Source organism: Lactuca virosa, chromosome 5, assembly GCF_052849685.1.
Source record: "Lactuca virosa cultivar CGN04683 chromosome 5, Lactuca_virosa_CGN04683_v6, whole genome shotgun sequence".
Classification (NCBI taxonomy): domain Eukaryota; kingdom Viridiplantae; phylum Streptophyta; class Magnoliopsida; order Asterales; family Asteraceae; genus Lactuca; species Lactuca virosa.
The window spans coordinates 39,173,518-39,197,500 of NC_136430.1; the positions used below are offsets into that span (position 1 = coordinate 39,173,518).

At 37.6% G+C, this 23,983-nt stretch overlaps 1 protein-coding gene across 1 annotated transcript; it reads left to right on the top strand.

Moving 5' to 3' along the window:
* The first annotated feature begins 17,459 nt into the window (after nt 1-17,459).
* On the top strand, nt 17,460-18,078 carry LOC145111167 (uncharacterized). The gene is made up of 2 exons (XM_079047458.1): nt 17,460-17,728; nt 17,841-18,078. Exons 1-2 carry the CDS (start codon nt 17,460-17,462, stop codon nt 18,076-18,078), a joined length of 507 nt encoding a protein of 168 aa, XP_078903584.1.
* Nucleotides 18,079-23,983: the final 5,905 nt, after the last annotated feature.

Here is a 23,983-nt window from a genome sequence, read left to right on the forward strand (position 1 = left end):
TAAGGCGTCAGACAAATCATTTTTGTCAGCATATTGTAATTGATTTTGAAACATGTAAGTCATGAAACAATGTAATCTTTTCAATTATATATATATATATATATATATATATATATATATATATATGATGGTTGTGTTTGCTTTCTTTACTATTATTCAATTGTTATGATACTGCACATGAAGGTCACCCCACCCCCGGACTTTTCCTCCATCCTGGTTTGGGTGTGTGACAAATTGGTATCAGAGCAATGTTTATAGTGAACTAAGTATATCGAACCACGTAAGATATACAAGCTATAAGTACAAGGGGACTAAAACTCTCTGACGTAACGTTTTCGTACAAGTATACTTTAAAATATTATAATATTTTTATAAAAGTATAAGTACAATCATACTCACTAGTTCAGGGTCGTAACGGTAAAAAAATAAAAAGTATTAAAATGAGTTGAACACTACGATTAGGCCATGGGGTATGTAATCAGATTAGGGTTTGAATATATCCTGATAAACTATATTTATCCAGGATGTGACCAACGTATGCTGATGAATGGTTGTAGTTAACAAGAAGTCTAAAACTTACCAAAGAAACTCTAGAACCAAACCTAAAAGTTTAAAAATACTATAGGAGTATTTTATGATACTATAAAGAACCGTAACAACAACGCTTAAACCTTGATATTTACTAAAACTAGTAATCGTTAGGAACCTTCTCGCAAAAATGAATCAAATCCTAAACATAAAAACTAAAAGACCCTTATTGGTAGGTCTATAATTGCAGCGTGTATATGCTAAAGGTTATATATGATTAATATTCTATAGACTTAGGATTTGTTATTCCGCATTAAATCATGTTCCTTGTTTGGTTGTGGGTTTATAGTGGAGCTACTTATCCGACGGTCTATTCGATCTCGATCATATATAACATGTATACACTAGGTAATTATTAAAGGACCCAGTATGGGCCACAATTTTATTAAAAATTATTTTATTTAAATTTTTCAGAATTTTACACTTAAATTTTCATATATTTCTCATATCCCTATTCTCGCACAGAAGCAATGGCGGGATTTCATATACCGGGAGACCCCTATTTCCCTCCCCAAGGGAATGCTGGTTGGATCGTAGAGGATCCCGAAAAGGATCCTGAGGAAATAATGGAAGAAGACCCCAAAGACGATTCAGAGGAAGAAAACAATGTAGATGGAGAAGACGAGGAGGAGGATCAGGAAGACACTGACTCAGAACAAGAGGTCTACAATCCACCACGAGTTGACCGAGGCCCCGCTCCCAGACATCACATTCATGGCCCGATGCCTCGATAGGCAGTGAACTTGAGGAGATAGAGCCAGGAGTAGGGACAGCGACCGCCTTACGGTATGGAATGAGGTTTCTACAACCTCGGTCGAGGGGGTTCAGCGGACAGGGCTCTTTCTGTCATGGTCCGTCGCATCGCCCGATCTGACGAGAAAGCAAGGGCGTCCGCTAACCATATCATGGAGGTTGGCGTCAACACCGAGGTCACCGTAGTCTGTCTTCGTCGTTTGGACAAAGATCATGATCGAACATGGGATCATACTGAAGCCCTTCAGAGGGAAGTTACCGCGACTCGAGCTGAGATAAGAGAATACTGGGAACGTCAAGCCATAATGGAAAGGCATGTATTTGAGGCTGAGAATCGAGTGAAAGAGATGCAGACTTTCATGACTTCATCTCATGGCCCACGGAGGACCGACCGCCACGAGTAGTTTCATATACTACTCATATTTTGCTATAGACCAGGTGTTCCGAGTAGACGTTTGTACTACTCTTTTCTATATACATATTCGACCCTACGATTAAGTGACTACACTATTCGAGGGTTCGTAATGCTGTCAAAATTTTCCTTACATTGATGTAATGTAGACCTACACCAAGGTCAAATTTTCCAAACACTGTGTACTAAAAATTATATCAATGAAATTGGCATGCATTTTAATTCATTGGGAGTATTACTACAGGTTTCATAACATTGTTTGTACAAATTATTTACTCATGGTAAATCTACGATTGCTTAGTGTATACATAAAAGTTATGTGTAATTAAGACACTATCGACTTTGAATTTGTGGGCCCGCCTTAGTTCGTGTTCCTTGTTTGGTTATGGGCTTAGGGCAGACCCATTAAATTCAAAGGTCTGCTCAAATCTTAATTACATACAACTTGTATACACGAAGTGATTCTAGAAGTACCTGGTATGGATCAAATCATAGGCTTTCACTTGAGGCATCAATATTAAAATTCATAAGCTTATTTTACATAAACTTATATCATGAATTGGTTTCAAAATACTTTTAAGTCGGAACTTGATGCGTGTAGAAACCAATATAATAAGTTCAATAACACCCGATTTATAACAACTACTAAGGACTTACCATCATTTCATCTTTAAACTCTATAGTAGAAGGATGCCACCACGTAGATATACCAGGCGTGTCAACAACACGTCAGAAATCCACCTCCGCCACCACCTCCACAGTTCGATCCTGCCATTTTTCAGGCCGTTGTAACGGCTGCTGTGGCAGCTGCCATATCACAAATCAACACCAATACTGCCAAATGAGCAGGAAATGGTGCTACAAATTCTAACCAAGGAGACAGTCAAGGACGCACAAGAGAATGTTCTTACAAAGACTTCACAAATGGAAAACCCAAATCCTTCAATAGAAGCAGGGGTGTCATCACTCTAATGCAATGGTTCGAGAAAACAAAATCAGTCTTTGAAATCTGTGTGTGCCAAGAAGCAAACAAAGTCAAATTTGCAACTTGCACTTTCTCCGGCAGGGCCCTTACCTGGTGGAACGGCCATGTCAAGGCATTGACCCTCCCAGTGGCTAATTCGTTGAGCTGGGAGGACTTGAAGATCTTAATGCTGGGAGAATATTGCCCAAGGGGCGAAGTGCAAAAGCTGGAACAGGAACTTTGGGACCTCAAGATGACAGGCTCTGACATCGCAGCCTACACTTCCAGATTCAGTCATCTAGCAATACTATGTCCCGGGATGGTCACCCCGGAGAGTAAAAATGTGGAGAAATACATCTGGGGACTATCCCCCCAGATTCAAGGGAACGTGATAGCTTCAAACCCGCTTACTTTCGACAGTGCCAAATGCTTGGCCCCGAGACTCATCGATCATGGAGTCCGCCAAGGCATAATGGCTCCCGTCCCCGAGCAAAAAAAAGGGGGCAACAATAAAAGAAAGTTCTGGAACAAAAAGAAGAATCAGCCGACAGAAGACCCTGACAAGAAACAACAAATAGTTGTTGTTCACGCTGCCATTACCCCTGCCGCTTCAACAGCACTTAGACAGTATGCCGGTAACCTCCCCAAATGAAACAAGTGCAACTTTCACCACACAGGCGCTTGTCGGGAAATGCACTGCAACAGAAAGGGACATACAACCCACTTTTGTAAAGCGCCAGCTCAGCAAAACACCCAGGCCACCAATGCCGGGGTAAGCTGAGCCTGCTACGACTGTGGGGAGACCGGGCATTTTCAAAGGGATTGCCTAAAGGCACGAATCACCAGTACTGGTGGTGTGGGAAGAGTCCTGACAATAGGACATAGGGAAGCAGTTGAAGACCCCATGGTGGTGACCGATACGTTTCTTCTCAATAACGCATATGCATGCATACTTTTCGATAGTGGAGCAGAGAGGAGTTTCGTAAGCCACCAATTCAAACACTTACTTAAACAAAATCCCCACTCACTCAATGAAATATTTACAGTAGTAATGGAAAACGGTAAAACGGAAAGCAAAAACGATATATATGTAGGCTACACACTAGCTCTAAATGAACACTATTTCCAAGTTGATCTAATGCCGATAACGATAAGAAGTTTTGATGTCATAATCGGTATGGATTGGTTAACCTTTACCATGCCGATATCTTGTGTTACGAAAGGGTCGTTCGCCTTATTCTGCCAAGTGGCAAAACTCTCGTCATTTATGGTGACAAACCTGGTGAAAATTTACAAATCATCTCTAGCGGCAAGGCTAAAAAGTATCTCCGCAAGGAATACCGTGCCTTCCTAGCCCACGTGGTGGATAAGAATCAAGGAGTGAAATACATCAAAGACATTCCGGAGGTCTGTAAATTCCCAGACGTATTCCCAAAAGACCTTCCAGGTGTACAACCGGCGCGACAAGTCGAATTCCGAATCGACCTAATTCCTGGAGCTACCCCTGTAGCCAAATCACCATATCGTTTAGCCCCAACCGAAATACAAGAATTATCCATCCAGCTAAACAAATTACTAAGAAAAGGGTTCATTAGACCAAGCTTCTGGCCTTAGGCAGCATCGGTCCTGTTCGTAAAGAAGAAGGATGGATCATTCCGAATGTGCATCGACTACCGGGAGCTGAATAAACTAACCATCAAAAACCGATATCCCCTACCACAAATTGACGATATATTTGACCAACTTCAGGGAGCAAGCTATTTCTCGAAAATCGATCTGAGGTCGGGGTACCATCAACTACGAGTCCAGGAGGAGGATATTCCTAATACTACATTCAGAACTCGTTATGGTCACTATGAGTTTGTAGTGATGCCCTTCGGATTAACAAATGCGCCTGCGATGTTCATGGATCTAATGAATAGTGTGTGTCGACCTTACTTAGACAAATTCGTGATTGTTTTCATTGACAAAATTCTGGTCTACTCACGAAGTAAGGAAGAACACAGTCAACACCTACGACAGGTCTTGGAAACATTAAGTTCAGAGAAGTTGTACATAAAGTTCTCGAAGTGCGAGTTCTGGATCCGAGAAGTGGACGTCTTGGGACATGTGGTTAGCAAATAGGAAATACATGTGGACCCCTCCAAAATCAAGGCGATCGAGAACTGGTCAGCACCAAGGATGCCTACAGAAATCTGTCAATTCTTAGGCCTTGCTGGCTACTACCGTAGATTCATTCAAAACTTCTCCAAGATCGCCAAACCGCTCACCACCTTGACTCAGAAAAGTGTAACCTTCAACTGGGGAGAGAAACACGATACCGCATTCCAAACGCTAAAACAAGCCTTGTGCAGCGCACCGATCTTGTCTCTCCCAGAAGGGACAGAAGATTTTTTAGTATACTGCGATGCATCCAATCAAGGGCTAGGTTGTGTACTTATGCAACGAGGGAAGGTCACTGTCTATGCCTCAAGACAGATTAAGACACACGAGGTCAACTACACTACTCATGATCTCGAGCGAGGAGCAGTAGTGTTTGCCCTGAAGATCTGGAGACACTACATTTATAGCACAAAATGCACTATCTTCACCGATCATAAAAGCGTCCATCACATCCTCAACCAAAAAGAGCTCAACATGAGACAAAGGCGATGGGTAGAACTACTTAGTGATTACGAATGTGAGATTCATTATCATCCAGGAAAAGCCAATGTAGTCACAGATGCATTGAGCAGAAAGGAATACCTGGGCCGCCGAGTGAAGTCGTTAACCATGATAATCCATTCACACCTGTCCACACAGATTAAAGGGGCTCAGCTGGAAGCCTTGAAACCATAAAATGTGACAGGCGAAGCCTTAAGAGGATTGGATAAAAACCTAGAAGTCAAGGGTGACGGTGTTTGCTATTTCATAAATCGGATCTGGACACCGAAGTTTGGTGGACTCAAAGACGTTGTCATGAACGAAGCACACAAGACTGGATACTCCTTGCATCCCGGTTCAGACAAGATGTACCTGGACCTCAAGAAACTTTATTGGTGGCCGGACATGAAAGCCGAACTAGCTACCTATGTGGGCAAGTGACTGACTTGCGTCAAAGTCAAGGTAAAATACCAGAATCCCTCGGGTTTGTTACAACAACAAAATATACCCGAGTGGAAGTGGGAGCGAATAACCATGGATTTCATAACCAAGTTACCCAAGACGGAGGGTGGACTTGAAACCATCTGGGTGATCGTCGACAGATTGACCAAATCCGCGCATTTCCTACCAATAAAGGAAACTGACAAGATGGAGAAACTGACCAGCACTTACATTAAAGAGATAGTACTACTACATGGTGTGCCGATATCCATTATCTCCGACTGCGATAGTAGATTCACCTCACAGTTTTGGCAGTCACTACAAAAATCCGTGGGGACTAGATTGGACATGAGTATAGCCTACCACCCACAGAACGACGGGCAGAGTGAAAGAACTATTCAAACATTGGAAGATATGTTAAGAGCTTACATGATAGACTTTGGTAAAGCATGGGATACCCATTTAACACTTACTGAATTCTCCTACAATAATAAACATCACACTAGCATCCAATTTGCTCCGGTCGAAGCCCTCTATGTCCGTAAGTGCAGATCCCCCCTGTGTGTTGGGATGAAGTGGGTGATACACAACTAGCTAAGGGGCTAGTTCCTAACAGCACTCTCACTGGCCCTAAAATCAGCTTCGATTACCGCACGTACTCAATAACGTACATCCTACCTTTCATGTGTTCAACTTAAAGAAGTGCTTGTCCGATGAGACTCTCGTCATCCCTCTTGACGAAATTGAAATCAACGAGAGTCTCCACTTCGTAGAAGAACCATTAGAAATCATGGATCGGGAGATCAAAAGAACGAAACAAAGTCGCATACCCATTGTAAAGGTCCGCCGGAACTCCAAACGAGCACCTGAGTACACCTGGAAATGAGAAGATCAGATGAAACAAAAATACCCACATCTTTTCCCCAACCCTTGAAGTCCCACTCAAAATGCTAATTTAGGGACGAAATTCTTTCTAACGGGTGGATGATGTGACAACCGCCAAATTCTGGTCAAGATTAAGTTAACAAGTCAAACCGGTAAACTCAACTAGTGCCTGTATACTAGGGCTCACTCTATGTTTTCTAATGTACAACTTACTATTTTAATACAAAGTATCACTCAGAAGTTTCAAATGTTCAGAAAACCTAAACCCTAAATAGGGTGAGTAACGTAACAACTCGATAAAACACTATTACGTATCCTTAGGGGATGTATAACACTCATAACAAGGCGTAGTGGAGTTTACAATCCTAATACTACGGGGAAAAACCCTAGCAAAGGCTACACACAAAATCTCTCACAATCCACCTCTCTCTCTCTCTCTCTCTCTCTCCCAAATCTCTCCCATTCGCTTTCGCTTCTAATCGGACACATTCGCTTCTAATCGGACACATTCGCTTCTATCCGACGACTTCCGCTTTTATCCGAATACTTTCGCTTCTAGTCGGCAACTTTCGCATCCTCGACAACGTTCGCACCGAAACTCACTCTCGCACCGAGAACTTTCGCACCCGCATTAGTAGCCTCTCGCAGCGAACCTTACCTTCGCATGTCAGCAGACCTTTGTACCTCTCGCACTCATTTCCGGATTTTGACCAGTTTCACATTTTTCGCCCATTTTTGGAGTTTTTGATGTTGGATTTTCACCCAACTCATAGTTTTCACATCTTATACCCCCTAAACTCATATTTTATTCACATCTTGAAGATTTATTAATTATAAATCATATTTTTACATAAAAAAATATCTAAGGATAAACATATATTATATTATACAAGTGGGTCAAGTGGATACCCACTTGCCACCTTTATGTCACTTCCATACTTCCCATTGGTCAAATCATTATGCATTACACATATCAAGGTCAATCCATTTTCATTATTATATTCTATTAAAATTCATATAAAACCCGCCTCCATGAGAATCAAAACCACTTTTCCCACATCTCTCCAAAATTCCACTTTTTCTCCACAAAAGTGCTCTCACCTTTTCTCTTTTTCCAGCCACATTTTGGAAGTATTCTTGACTTATTTCTTCACTTTTGGTAAGTACTCCCTCTAACGCCTATACTCTTACATATTTCCATAATGATCTTGAATCATTTACACACATTTTCACACAATAATGTTCTTAGGATCATCAAAATCTCCAAGTGTTCTTCAAGTGCTCACAACTTGAAAACTCGTCATCCTCACCCTTCCACTCACCAAGTAATCACATAAGGTGGGTTCATACCCCTCCATTTTAGCGTTTTCTTCTAGTATTATGGGGGGGATACAAGTTATAACACCCAAAACATAGTCTAAACTTAAACATTAGCTTTCCACAGAAAAGTTGTGTCCTGTTCACGGACTGTTTTGACCATCTTAAACTTAATATTTTTTGAAATTGTTCAATATTAAAATATTTCAGGTTTATACCTTTCTAAGGACTACTCGCACGCGTTCATAGGATTTTTCTACAATTTATGGCGATTTGTACAAAACTGCCTATCATTTCAGAGTATATTTCGGAACAGTTAGTGAAAATGGACTTATTCACCCTGGTTAGAGACTACTAAAGTCCATAATAAAAATTATGGACAAAGTAGACTCATTTTCTAAAATCTCAGAGTTTACGGATTCAGATTTCTATTTACGATGATTTTTCTATAATTTTTCTAAAAATGTGAACAGGAAGGTTATAACTAAAAAAATGGTTTATAGATTCATCTACACTTTGTAACATGTTGAGCAAAGTGTGTGATATCATAAAGATACATATTGATTATATTCCATGTTACTTGAAATGGTAGTAATCATACACATAAGGGTTTTCATCACTACAAACATTTATGATAAACTATAATAGGTATAGTTTATGGTTCATTAACATTACGAACTTACTACGGAAGGTTTCATTTCCACTAATAAAAGAGTTTTTCATTTACACTACACGTAAACTCGTTGAATAAAATTTGTGAGCTAAAGTCTTCAAGTACACACCAGTGTACCTACCAAGTCATGTATTATAACCAGAGTCTCTTGTAGGGAGAGCGTGATACTTATGTATAGATCTATATTGGGATTGACAATCCCACACCTAAGTTGTTTGCAACAGCTAGGCCGGCAGGTCTAGGGTGACAAATGTCATAACATTCCGACGCGTGAAGAACGTCGTAACAAGCCATCTATGTCTTTAACATGGTTATAATAACTCACATAGGGAAACAACGATACATATAGTTTACAGGGTTTCATCCACTCGAACGGTTTTATGTTAATGAAAACTACATATACTAATATAAGTATGGAAAATGCTTGTACATTTTGGTCTTTGGGTTTAAGACTACAATTCATTTTACAAGGAAAATATTGGATTTTCTGGAACAACTCTACTTTTACAAAGAAAGGATTTCAACACTACATTACAAACGCTTATGAACTCACCAACAAAATTGTTGACACTTTTCAAAACTACTTGTATTCTCAGGTAATCACTAAAAAGGGTAACTTCAAGCTTTTGAGGATGGGACGCTAAGGCGTTAGACAAATCATTTTTGTCATCATATTGTAATTGATTTTGAAACATGTAACTAATGAAACAATGTAACCTTTTCAATTATATATATATATATATATATATATATATATATATATATATATATATATATATATATATATATATATATATATATATATATGATGGTTCTGTTAGCTTTCTTTACTATTATTCAATTGTTATGATACTGCACATGAAAGTCACCCCACACCCGGACGTTTCCGCCATCCTGGTTTGGGGGTGTGACATGGGGGATTCGGGCACACTCTCCGGTGTGTCTGAACTCAAACTGAGGAATTGTTAATCTTTCGAAAGGAAATAAATTTTCTAAAAAGATTTTTATAAAGAAAAAGGGGGTGTGATGCGTACAATCAACCGTGATCAAGTAAGTGATTTCCAGAAAATTCATACATGTCTGTTATGTTATATGTTATGATTATTGCATGTTAAATTAGGGCTAAGGATCTGCTTAAGATTTCATGTTAGGAGAGATGCCTTTATATGCCTGATTGTTTGAGATTTTGGAATTGCATGAAAGTATAGATTTTAGATGATTGGATGGATTGGCCTGATATGTGATGCCTAATACCTTAGGAAGATCGGATGCTATGCTATATTTGGAATTTGTAATTGCTAAGTGTATACTTTAAAAATTGTATACGATTAGGATTATGTAGCCTAGAATGATTGATTTAGCCTTATTTCCTGTTCCTCATTTGGTTGTGGTCGTAGGGTAGAGTCTTTTATTCGACAGTCTATTTGATCTTGTATTGTGAATAATTTGCATGCATAAGGAAACCGATAGTAAGAGTGGAAGTTCCTAGCATGGGTTGTTGTAAGTGAGCTTGGTAGGTCCTTTGTTTGTTCTTTAGCTTGGAGTGTTACTACAAAAATGATGTTTGCTTTGTTCTTTGTGGAACTCTTAGTGATGTGAGTTAACTATTAAGTGAATATGTTAAGTCACATATTGCAAAGGTTAAACAATCTCAGAGTGGCGTATTTGACTCTACTGCGCAACTCTTGTTTGAGTCTAACCATTGTAGGGTTGAGTATTTTACTCGAAGGATTATCTAAGATTTATGGCATTTGATTGTATTCATGAAGTACTTAGCTGACATTAGTGGGAGTTATTCAGCAGCTAATGGCAGGGTGAGGTCAAAACCTAGGAAAGCCTAAGAAGTGTTTTAGTGGGTTTGGTTGCGCTGTTTAGCAGGTACATGGAGTACCAATTTGAGAAGGTGACTTGGAGGATTCAGGATGACTCTTGGAGAAGGTATAGATAGGTGTGCAATGTAGTATTAGGCATGTATTATTGAAAGAACAAGATCCATACTCGAATTGAGGGGAGTCACGGAGAATCTAGGAACCCTGTGGATGAGGATTTTTGGGTGTGTTCTGAGTATTATATGGTTGCTTTTTAGTATGGTGATGAGCACTCACGGCGGAGGATCTGGTTCAGGCTCAGGTGTTGGCACTGAGCCGATTGATGAGCGAATGTAGGAGTTCATCTCATCGAAGATCACCCACGGTATTTTGGAGCAGACTCTTGTGATTTTGGTACGATCAAGGAGGGGATCATGAGGTTATGTAGGAGCGTATGGACGCATATCACAATGGGGTTATGGAGTTGTTGGATGAGCGACTCGGGGATTTCTGAGTTGAGATCGTGGCAGGACAGTTGGGAGTGCGGACTCCCTTGTTTCGGAGTTCAAGTTTTGTGGAGCTCCAGAGTTATTTTGGAAGGAGGATCTAATTTTCAGTTCTTTATTTGAGGTATCGAATGTAGGAATTGCATCATCCATTCAGGGGGATCGATTATGTGATTGGATTGTAGCTAAAGTTTCGTCGACCTTACAAGAGGAATTATCTGGCATTATTGGTCACATCACTGACAGGTTGGTTGCCAAGTTTAAGGATCAGGTGTTAGACATTCAGGAAACTGATGGGATGGTCGAGGTGACTTGGGAGAGGGAGCTTGGTTTGGAGATACAACTGGGGAAGAGGAAGCAGACTCATGATTCAATTCTACTAGCAACATCTAAGCACCTTGATGTTTTCATGCCTAGTGTTGGAGGCCAGAGGGGCCATAACATCTTCATTAAGGATGGAGGGACCCATGAGTCTGTGCGCTACATGTTCAAATGCGGTCGGAAGGGTAATGTTCACCAAGATTGCACCCTGGAGGTAGAATTATGTCATCATTGTCATCAGCCTGGTCATATTAGGGCAAGTTCTCCACGTTTACCGATTGGGGCGGCTTAGATCCTATCACCCGCGGTCCTCCAGGAGGCAGAGCCAAGACTTCAAGACCTCATGGGTATGTATTCCTTCATACTTTTAATTGCTTTTACTTATGTGATTGAGTGTTGAGACGTTATGTTGGTTTTATTTAAGTCCTCACCTAAGGATCATAGTTTCTTTATGATTTCATGGTTATTATTATCGAGAGTTGTTATATGCTATTACGCATGCCGAGAGTTATTAGTGGGACACATCTTGTTGAGCTGGAATTAGATCATCAGATGTTCTGTTGTGGGCCATCGGTGGAGCGAATTAGGAGTATCGCTTGGAAGATCAGTAGTCGGACTAGCATGATTAGTCCAGCAGTGGGGCAAAGCAAGTTGTAGTGCAAGTTCGTTGACTTTTGGAATTCGGGATAAATGTAGAATGTAAAGGGTTGACTGGGATTTGAGTGCAAGTGAGTTGCCGTCGATTCGATATTCTCAGGATGTGAGGGTAGTCCTCACATCAAAATCATTAAGGAAAATATTCTGTGGAAGTTGGTTGTCCCCTCTTGTGACTACGAACTCAGAGTCAGAAGTGCTCGTGTCACTCAGTATGGACGACAGTTGTTTATGGAATGACTCTTGGGTCCGATCGCTACCGTTACTAGGGAAGGAGCGGTGACGAGTGAATAATGAGGATGGTCGCGTGGGTTTGCTCAGATGCCATAATTGACAAACGAATTTCAAAATCGTATTGGTTAAAGATGATTAGAATGCAGAGATCATTTGGTGAGTGGGTAGTTTGATTGGTGATCCATCCGTTCTGGTCAATGGTTATAGTTCTTTGTCATGAGATGGAGTGGATTAGGGATTTAGAGTTGTATCATGGGAAATACTTGGGGTTATTAAGGTCGTTGAGATTTTGGGAAGTATTCATTTTGTTTTGGAATGTGTGTGATCGTTAAGATTGACTAGTAATGGAATGCTAGTTCATGTAAGCGCAGGTTGTCAACCGTTTGAATTGTAAGGTTGTGAGATGGATTGAAAACCCATCATTTTTGTGGATTAGAAGAGCACAGATGAATCCAAGTGGGGGAGAACCAGTTGGATTTCGGGGGATAGGATTAGGTGCGGAACCAAAAAGAGTTCCACATCATAGACAAAAGGGAAGCCAGTTCAAGTGGCAGTTTGGATAAAGGTCGCACAAGGATTGGAGGTTCAAATACTTTCAATGACAAGTTGGTGCGTTCGTAGAAATGTATAGTAGGCATGTGGATGGATCCGGGTTGAGGGTTGTGTTAGAGCCTCTCTGCTTGTTCTTGTCTGATGAAGGTTTTGGGGTTCGGAGCACGACCCGAACACCTGATTAAGATATATTTGAATGCCGGTTCGACTTATGATGATTATGGTTGGTTTGGTAAATGGAAGGCAAGACCATGGGGTGGGTCCATGGCAGTTTAGAAGTGGTGTAAGACTACGAGGTAGCCGTAGTGTACGCAAGGATGATAGGCTGTCAGGGAAGTGTTTTAGGTCTGCGATGCAGTCGTAGTTTTCACCAGAATAAGGTAGACCATTGTTAGAGTGGTCGTTGGGCTGAAAGAGGATCAGCGCATGCCTGGGTTGAGGCGGGAAATATTGTCGGGGGACTTGTCTTTGAGTTAGTACGAGGATCGTTGGATCCGAGGCGGGATTAGACCTGTATAGCACTCGATTGGGTGGGACCCATGGGTGAGGCCCGTTTGATTGTGCAGATTGGGTGATACCCGTGGGCGAGGCCCATTTGGTTGTGATAGAATGGGTGAGACCAAGTCGAAATTAGCTTGAGCTGGGTATCAGATCACGTTTAGAGTGGGATGAATCTATGGTCAACGGGTGGTATACGTGTAATGGTTAGGCTAGGGTAGCCCTTATTAGTTAGACCTTTAGTCGAAGCCTTGTGGTGGGATCAGGTCGTGAGACTGTGGGAAGGCCACAACATTCATGGAATTAAGGAAGGTTGTAGGTCGTAGGGGGTCGGTTGTGATATAAGACTACAGCTGGGCATGTGACGTTCAATTATAGCAAGGTGGATTTGTCGCATCAGTGTAATGGTTGGTTATGTTATCCTTGGTTGGATCAGGAGGGCTGTTGGAGCCAATATCGCAGGCGAGCTAGGACAACTCTTGTTAGATAGACCCTCGTTCAGGAATCGTGTGGTGCGATTGTGTGAGGCTATCAGCCTCTGCAACTAGTTGGAAATCCAGTATATTGATTAATTGGTAGGTAAGTATGATACCAGGTAGGTCTCGGTTACAACAAGAATGTAATTTTGGGACAACAAGATGAGCCTGGGATGGTGCTAATGCTTGCGAATCGTGTTAGGAGTCGCCTTGTTATCGAGAGGAAAGTTTTCGGCAGTGATGAATGGTCAGGGATTCTGTTTCCCAGTGGAAACAACAAGATAGTACAGGGTTGGAAGGGTTTATGCTCAATTGGATTGCAAGGTGGAGTCGAATTGGCAGTGATTCAGAATGATCTGTCTGTCAGGGAGTTAGACAAAGTTTTTGGATTTCATATTTCGGGCAGAATAGTGATGGTTATTTTTCAGTGGTTAAAACCAGTGGGGCAAGGATCTGTTCATCGCCAGGGTATGACAGCCCTGCTAGGTCTGGGTTCGGTTATAGTTTTGAAAGGTCGTCGTGACTATATTATCCGGATTGCCTGGCGTATCTGGAAAGTAGTAAAGACTGATTTCGAGGATGAAATATAATTTAAGTCGGGGAGAGTTGTAACACCCGTTTTCCTGTATGAGTCAAATCAGGGTTTCAAGGAGTTAGAAGGTGGAATTTTACAAGAATTGGAGCCTCACGACGTGACCTTTGAGTGGTCACGACGTGAGATGGGTTTTTAATGAAACTTCTAATCGGGATTGGTCTCATGACGTGAGACATAGAGGCTCACGATGTGAGGACGGATGCAGCCCAAGCCCATGATCTTTTAGGGGTTCCTTCGTATTTAAGCCCATCTAAACTCATTTTAGGTTTCTTATCAGCCTCCAAACCCTCCTTCACCTCAGAAAAACCCTAGTCTTCATCCTTGCTTGGTCTTTGGTCATTTTGGATCCTTTCTTGGTTTGGAAGAAGGAGAAAATAAGAAAAAGAAGGTGATCTTTTGTGGAAGCTTGCAAGGAATCATCATCATCATCATTATCATCACCTTACATTGTTTCTGAACCATTATAAGTGTTAAAGTTTGCACATTTATTGTTATATGAGACTAGATCTAAGTTTTGTCCCACTTTTCTCCTTGGTTGAGTAAGTTTGATGGATGGAAACCATAAAGTTGGCAACTTTATGCGTTATAAGGTTCTTAAGAGTGATATGGAGTTCATATCTATTAAATGGTTGAGTTTTGGAACCTTGCATGAATGTTGGATGTCTTTTCTTCAACTTTTGACCCAAATGAGATCTGAACATGTATTGGACATATATGTATTAAAATCATCGACTTTCCGGTGTATTGTGGAGTTATAAGACCTTCTGGAAAGTTAGACTTCAAGGCTTAATGGATTAAGGACTTAAAAGTTGGACTTTTGGCTTCAGACTGTTCTCACGACGTGAGAAATGGGGTCTCACGACGTGAAGGTTGAGTGACCCCATTTTCTGATTAGCTTCTTGGAGCTCACGACGTGAGAGGAGGCTTCTAACAACGTGCAGTCAACTTCATTGACTTTCCATGTATGCGTTCACTGAGTTGAGTCGGGCTGAGTTGGAATCGGGCCGAGTGAACTCTCACGACATGACCAAGGGCTGGTCACGACATGAGGATGGATAAGTTGACATTGGTCTGTTGACTTTGACGTTTGTCGTTCACTTTTGACTTGGTTTGACTTTTGGTCACATTATACTTTTAGAAGATAGACTTATGGTTTACCTTGTGTAGATTGATAGGAGGTGTCAAGCACCCATCTTTTAGCAGGAGAGTAGTTAGTTGTGGTCGGCTTTGTAATTCAGGTGAGTCTCCTCACTATACTTGCGGGTCGAAGGCACCAATATCGGCCCATTGGGTTATGTTATAGTATGCTAGTTATCTTTGTGACTCTTGTATGTATTGTATGTGTTTGTATGTATACCGGGCGGGGCCCGATGGTTGTCGGGCAAGGCCCATTGTATGTATGATATGCGGTATTTTGGGGAACTCACTAAGCATTATGCTTACGGTTTTATGTTTATGGTTTCAGGTACTTCCGATACGAAAGGAAAGAGCCCGGTGTGACTGCACAACTTCCGCCAGAGTTTTCCGCATTGGCAATCAATGATATTACTCTGATGTTTAAATAATAAAATTACTTTGATCGGTTTTGGAACAACTCGTTTGTATGATTTATTGTTTTGAAAATAAAAATTTTACTATGAATTTTCGGAATGTTATATATTATATCCTTCAAACTCTAGGAAATTAATCCTTCAAGGTGTTCGTGACTATTAAACCAAGCACATCTTAATATGATATGCACAAGTAGGATGCTCAACCAAAACATAAACTAACATTTGCATTATAGGATCTCATACTCATGATATTAAGCGATGCTCAACCAAAACTTAAACTAACATTTACATTATAAGGATCTTATAATCATGATTAATTTAATAACTTCGTTACTATGACTAATATATCTTTCTATATTAATTATTATCAGTTACTTAATTATTTTAGTTATTTAGTTAATTAAATATGGAAAACACAAATGATTGGTTATAATTCATAGTCAGTGTAATTTATTATGACCGTCTAAGAGCACTATGCACATGATTTATTTTTTTTGTTTTTTTTTAAATACACATGTGCAAATTTCAAAATTTTCAATATAAATGCCACACAATAATGCACATATGCACTATTTTAGAGAGTTGCATGAGAAAATAACGAAAAAAAAAATACAAACTTTCTCTTTTCTCGTACACATGCACAAAAAAATTGATTTGTTTGACGATTTTCTTGACAGTTCTCTTAGAAGCAAAGAATGAGCGCTCCTTTGGTTTAGTTAGTTTTTTTTTTTTTTTTTTTTTTTAAAACATCAAAAAATATAGTTCTCATATATATTTGAGTTTTCACTTAATTTACACGGATCAATACAACTGAACATTTGTTAATTATCTTTCAATTATTTTACCAAATTACTTATGTAAACATCACATAAGGATTTTATGGGTTAAAATTTGTTATTTATTACAAATCTCCATTTTCAATACGAATTATTTAGCTTTTTCATCCTAAGATTTATATTGGTTTTCACTTAACCATATATGCTTTAGATTAAAATTGGAATCTAAAATAAGAGAGATCATGAAAACCATTTCAACCATTGATCAAAATAGATATTATGACAATAATCAATATATATGGTTTGTTCGACAACGAGTTTTTGATAGATTTAGGTGCATTTAGCTTTTACTTTTTACGAAAACCATTCAAATTAATAAAATAAAATAAAATTTTCGTTCAAGTAGTTTTTGGTAGCTTTTAGTTTTTCACAGTTTCTCACTTTATTATAATAATTTTAAATAATATAAAAGCTTCCATCTATTTGTTATGGGATACTTTTGATGCGAGAACCTACTCATATGCTAAGACGATGCGTTATGGGACATGATTTGCTTGTTACGTCGTTGTAACGGGGGGAACACCCCCCCCCCCTACTCGTTGCTTCTCGTCGTGTTAAACGTCGTGTTCGTTACCACCGGGTGAAACGGGAATTATACCGTTTGATTTTAAACTCAAAAGGTCAATTTAATAAAAAAAAATTAAAATTAATTATTCTTTTCCTATATAAATACCTATTATCTATACAATTTTCTACACATAATTTCTCTCTTTCTCTCTATATAATTTCAATTATCTTCAAAAAAAAATTATGGATCCTTTCGACTCGTCCGATGATTCCGATGACGATATATTCTTCAGGATGATGTATCATTATTACACTAACGAGCTGCTACAACCAGACCCGACCCCGCTACTAAAAAGACGTGCGATGTTAAACAGAAATCGCGAGGAAGGACACAAACATCTATATCGCGATTACTTTGGGGATAATTGTGTATACGGGTTGAAGGACTTCAAAATAAGATTCCGTTTGAGTAGGAATGTGTTCCTACGGATCGCCAACGCCTTGGAAAGCCGGTATCGCTTCTTTACTATATTTTTATACAAAATAAATACAAATGTACTACATGTTTCTTTAATTTTACAACAAATGTACTATATTTTTAAACTGTAGTTAATTTATGTTTAGGTATGAATTTTTCCAATTGAGATATGATGCTAGAGGTAGACGAGGGTTTACAAAGTTGCAGAAATGTGTTGCGGCCATTCGTTTGATGGCTATGAGGGAGTCACCCGACACCATGGACGACTATATGAGAATGTCTGAAAGAACCGCAAGGGAGAGTTTGTATACATTGTCAAGGGGTGTTGTTGAAACATTTGGAGACGTATATTTGCGGAAACCTTCGTTGCATGATTTGCAATAATTGTATGCGACGCATGAAGAATGCCATGGGTTTCCCGGAATGATCAGAAGCATTGATTGCACACACTCGAAATGGAAAAATTGTCCGGTAGCATGGAAAGGGCAATACGCAAGTGGTCATCACGGATCGCCGCCGTTGGTTTTAGAGGCTGTAGCTTCTCAAGATTTATAGATTTGGCATGCATTTTTTGGGGTTGCGGGTTCCAACAAGGACGTCAACGTTCTTGATCAGTCATCAATATTCGATGATATTTTGAATGGCAAGGCCCCGGATGCTCCTTTCACGGTGAATGGAAACGAATACAAATATAGGTATTACCTTATGGATGGGATATATCCTCAGTATTCCACATTCGTGAAGGCATTCCGACACCCGGTTGAAGAAAGAAACAAATTTTTTAAGAGAAGACAAGAAGGAGCGCGTAAGGATGTGGAATGTGCTTTTGGAGTGCTGAAGGCGAAGGGCCATATAGTTGAACATGCAGCACGACCATTGGATTTAGAAACTCTACGATATATCATGTATGCATGTATCATAATGCATAACATGGTAGTAGAAGATAAAAGACGAAATATTGCACATTATATCCCAACGGAGCCCAGACGCGTTCAATTCAACAAGGAACAACAGAGTATTTGCATAGAGTCGTTGACATTCAGGACGCAAATAAACACAGACAACTTCGAGAGGACTTGGCGGGTTATATCTTCCATGGTAACGATAACGATAACGAATAGCGTTTAGTTTTTTAAAAAAATGTTTTTTTAACGAAAAGCGTTGTATTTTTTTTTTTTTGAATTTGGATGTTATGTGTATTTTAATTTCTATGTTATTTTTAATTTTTAAAAATTATTTTTATTCTATGTTATTTATAATTTTTTAAACATTATGTTTTATTTATTATGTTATATTTAAAATATATTTGTTTAAATTAAAAAAAATTTCAAAAAAATAAAAGAAAATAAGAAATTATAAAGTAGAAAAAAGTTGTTGTTATAACAAGATATAACATGGTGACAATTTCTCCACATGGTGTTATAACACTATTGGTGATGTGACATGTGAGGTGGCACCAAAATGATGTTAAGACTAGTTACCCACACCCAATGCTCTAGGAGTTGGGATACTTTTGATACGAGAACCTACTGCTATGCTAAGAGTCACCAACTAATTTTCCGAAAACATGCCTAAAAAATATCTACATAATGGAAATTTCAGTATCTAGATATAATGTACCTCCAAATATAATGTACCTCCGTTTTTAATATAGAAATCGTTCTCATCTTTAATTTCAATCTAAAATTTGAGTTCATCTTTTCTTCCAATCTAAAAATCGTGTTCATATCTAAAATTTGAGTTCATCTTTTCTTCCAATCTAAAAATCGTGTTCATCTTTTCTTAGAGTTGTCTTCCTCATGCTTTGTCTTTATATATTTATATTAGTAATAATACATTCTATAATCTATTATAATAAATGAAGATAATTTTGCTATATGTCAATCTCTAATAAGTTTTGACACTTGTCATTTTGTAATAGTTTTTAAATAAATAATATCCACATGTCAATTTATGTTTTTTTTTTCAATTTTTAAAATTAAAAAGCCACATAATATTTATACTTATCTAGTATAATAAATGAAGATAATTTCGCCACATGTCAATCTATAAAGAGTTTTTACACTTGTCATTTTGTAATAGTTTTTAAATAAATAATATTCACATGTCAATTTATGTTTTTTTTTTCAATTTTTAAAATTAAAAAATCACATAATATATAGATATTTATATATGTAAAATATTAAATATAATAAATATGATAGTAAATTGCAATTAATATTTTCTTCATTTTTTATTTCAAAATTTTATTTTAAAAAATACTTATTGTTTACATTTTAATATTTTATTTTTTTAATCAATCTGTATAATACATGAGTTTTATACCTAGTCTCTATTCAAATAAATGAATCATTTTTGCCACATGGCATCTCCTACATTCATTTTTCTATCAAAGTTAAATTACTATTTTATCCTTCATCTTATTAATTAAATTAAATAAATAAATCCTATATAATATATTCACCCGCAAAAACTATAGTCAACCTCTGTGATCCCAATATTATCTCCATTGTTATTGAATGTGTTCCTTAAAATCAGCAACAATCTTTTAATATATCATCAAAAATTGCAATAAATCAGTATACAAATCATATCCCAATTTGAATCCGATTGACTAAGGACTTCCTCTATTTCATATATACCTCAAAAGCAAAAATAAATAGATCATTTGCACACCGTCTTTCTCGACTCTTCTCCACCAATCCACGATTCACAGCCGCCAGCCTCATCTTCATCTGTCATCGACTTCGGACCTTCAAAACGCATAAAAGCGTATCAGCTTACAATTATAATTCCAATCTTCATTAAAGGTATGATCTTTGTTATAAAATATTTGAATTTGGTGTTTGAGGCAGGAAGCAAATAGGTCATTTGCTATTAAAAGAGGGTATGTTCATATATTCCGTTTTTCGGTTTGACTTTTCACCTCCTGGTGAAGACCATGGCTAAAGAAATGAAAAATATATGGGTTTCAATGTTTCTTTCACTTTGATGGCATCTCTTTCATATTTCTCTTGCACAAGAAGAACATTCCTGACCGGGAGAAGTACCTCTAAATCAAAATCTATGAGATTTAATAGTTTGAACTTTATTTTCCAATGTGATTTATAATTAGATCACTTTGTGTGTAGATCATTGCTTCGAGATTGCAGGAGTCAGGCCACAGTTGTACTTTGTATGTATGTGGTTACCATTTGTAAACATCTTCCTAATAATTAACAAAAAGTAGATTTTTAGTAGATATTTTAGATAATGTATAAACCCGTATTTTCCATTTTTTTTATAATTTTGACATTTGATATTGGTTTATCTTTAGTACGTGCATGAATATGATTCTAGAAAGATATAAAATTTAAAGAACTAATTTTTCTCTCTGCTTCAGGTCATCTATGTTGATCCATCTTATCATCTGGGTGATAGACAATAAACAACCAGAAAATATTTACACATGTATTTTCATCTACAAGTTCTATGATTAAAATCTTTTTTGGTTTATGGTGGTTTTTGCATCTGGATTAAGGGTTGATGTTTGGGGGATTCAATTTTGTTATGTTGCGTGTAATAAAAAGTTTTCACAAAGTGGAAGGGAAATAATGCTATAACGGCTTCCCTATGCAGCTTCACAAAGGCTATGGGACTTCATATTTTCTTTTACGAAACTTTATTGGCAAGTAAATTGTGGAATACATATTTCCCTATGCATGTGTGTATGATGATAGCCTTTGTTGTGGTGATGCCATTCCTCGGGTTCGTACCTTTTCTTATTTCTTTAACCTTGACAAAGTTCCTAAATTGGTAGTCAATGGAATTTCACATTAAGATGGAGATTTTTTTGGCCGGTCTTGGACCAGGCCGTGTAGTTTTTGCATATTAAAATGGTTTCCGCCTTCATTCTATTATACTTTTATCCTGGTTTTTCTTTTTCTATTTTTCTGCAATAATTATTGAGTAATGTTCATATGCTAGCATGATATTCATTGATTGGTTGAATAGGAGATGCACATATTCACTAAAGAATTAGATTGTGGTGCATCTCTTTTGGAGTTATCTATTTTGTTTAAGTAATGATGCATTTTGAATGTCTACTCTATTTAATGAGTTCCAAACTATAATGTAATAATTGTCAAGCATCTATTTGAAACAGATGATCTTGCTTTAATTTTCTCCATTTCTAATTCATCAACTTCTTGATGTGTTTTTCTTTTGATATGAGTGATTGAGGGAACTATAAGTGTTTGGAAATGCCTCAAATCTTAGAGATTTTTTTAGTTTCACTTTTTACATGTTGGCTTGCTTTAAAAAATAATGCAAAAGCTTATTGAAATCCTCAGTACCATGTGACTACTAACTAGGCTTGAGTGTGTCAAGCTCCACCTTAGCTCCTTTGCTTGCCCAAGCTTTTCCAAACAACAAGAAGCTACTGAAGAGAGGGAAAAGGCATGTGGTTGCCCTATTACCACATCACCGTTGCCAAGTGTGTCGAACATTTAATTAAATCAATATTAACTAATCAATGTAAAAGCCTTGAGATATGACCAATAATTGATCAAGTATAACATGATAAATTTGAGGTCTTATGATTACATTTATATGAATATGCATGCATGTCCTTATGGGGTTGCAATTATGTAAACATGGTTTTCTAGATCATAACCTATTTCTTTTATATATTATTAGTTTAGTAAGATTTTATAAATCTTTTACCCGTGGTTTCCACGGGTTGTAACCTAGTAAATAATAAAATACACCAAAACATCTATATAAACTTATAAAGAGCTCCAAAAATGGAGTGGGATGCCCACTGGAATTGCAAGAAATGGTGAAGAAATGAAGAGGAAATCGGTAATAGAAGTTTAGAAAATTTCGGAATAGTTTTTAGAAATTAAGTTATGTCTATCTAATTTAAGTTGAAATTGGTTGTTTAAATAGGTTTATACGATTGCCTTACATGTTTTGGTTCAAGCCCTTGTCTCAATTCGGTCTAACTGGTAGCAATTTAACAAAAATTGATGTATGAAATTTTGATATAATAAAACTTAAAATTCGTATTGGTATCAATTTATTTTCTATAATTATTAATGAGAATATGTTAGTAAGAAATGGAGAGAGTTACAGTGATTTTTCACAGTTTATTTGGAATGAAATTGAAGCTCTCGTATATTTTAAGATGGCAGAAGATAAGAAATTCTTTTTGGGCGAAGAAGAAAAGGGTTACGGGTATCATATTGATGAAGGTCAATTATCCATTTACTTAGTAAACTAAAAAAAATAGGAGTAGATTGATATTGTGACAATTTTGAGGCCTACTGTTCATATTTTTCAATGATACCTTTTTTATATTTTTTATATTTTGAAGTGTCCAATAAATTCAATTTTAACCCCTAAACTTTCAACTTTATTTATTTTAAGCTATAACTAAAGGAAATCAAAAATCATAGGATTAGCCCCTGAGTTTTATAAACTTCCGGATTCTTTTGAAGTTACAGAGTTTAATATACTTTGGTTTTAGCCCCAACAATTTGGTATTTTATGGTTCAAAATAATTTTGGATGTTACAGAAGCTGCCTTCAAAGATTTTAACATCGATTATTTATTAATTTATTAATTATTCTAGATTATTTTTTGTAAAGTGAAATATTATAATATCTAAAGGATGTTTTCAAAAGGGTTATTACGAGTATCATAATTAACGTAAGTTGATAATTATGAGTCGTCGGATGAGACACATGGATGGTTGAACAAAAATGAATGCATATGATACTTTTAGAATTGTGGCCTTAGAAATACTTATTGGTGGAATGTAGGATGCGTGTAGTGTAACAGTATTCGACTGAGTCCTAACGACAACAAGGTATGTTTTTTGTGTACTGTGGTTGCTCGCAGATAAATGTTTATCATGTGATTTATATGGACTTTTTAATTATTTATTGATAGAATGTTCAAGTATGGTTGCGCACAAATGTTATTTTGACTTATTTATCTACTGTGTGATTTCTTGGGATGACATATTTAGTGGAACAGGTGGGGTGTTTAATCGTCGTGAGCATGTCAGATGTGTGTGATCGGTGGGGATGGCAATTGAGAGTCATACTAATTTCATTGGATATTAAAATTCTTAAGCACAATGGACGGGTTGTGCCAATGGGAAGGGAAATGAGTCTTTAGTTCTTTCTCTGTATAATTAATCCTTCCCCTAAATGTTGTCATCGAGTGATATGTTTTGTTATATGATTTATTGAACATATATTGAAACATCCCAAAAATACGGTCCAAAAATTTCGTTTTTATT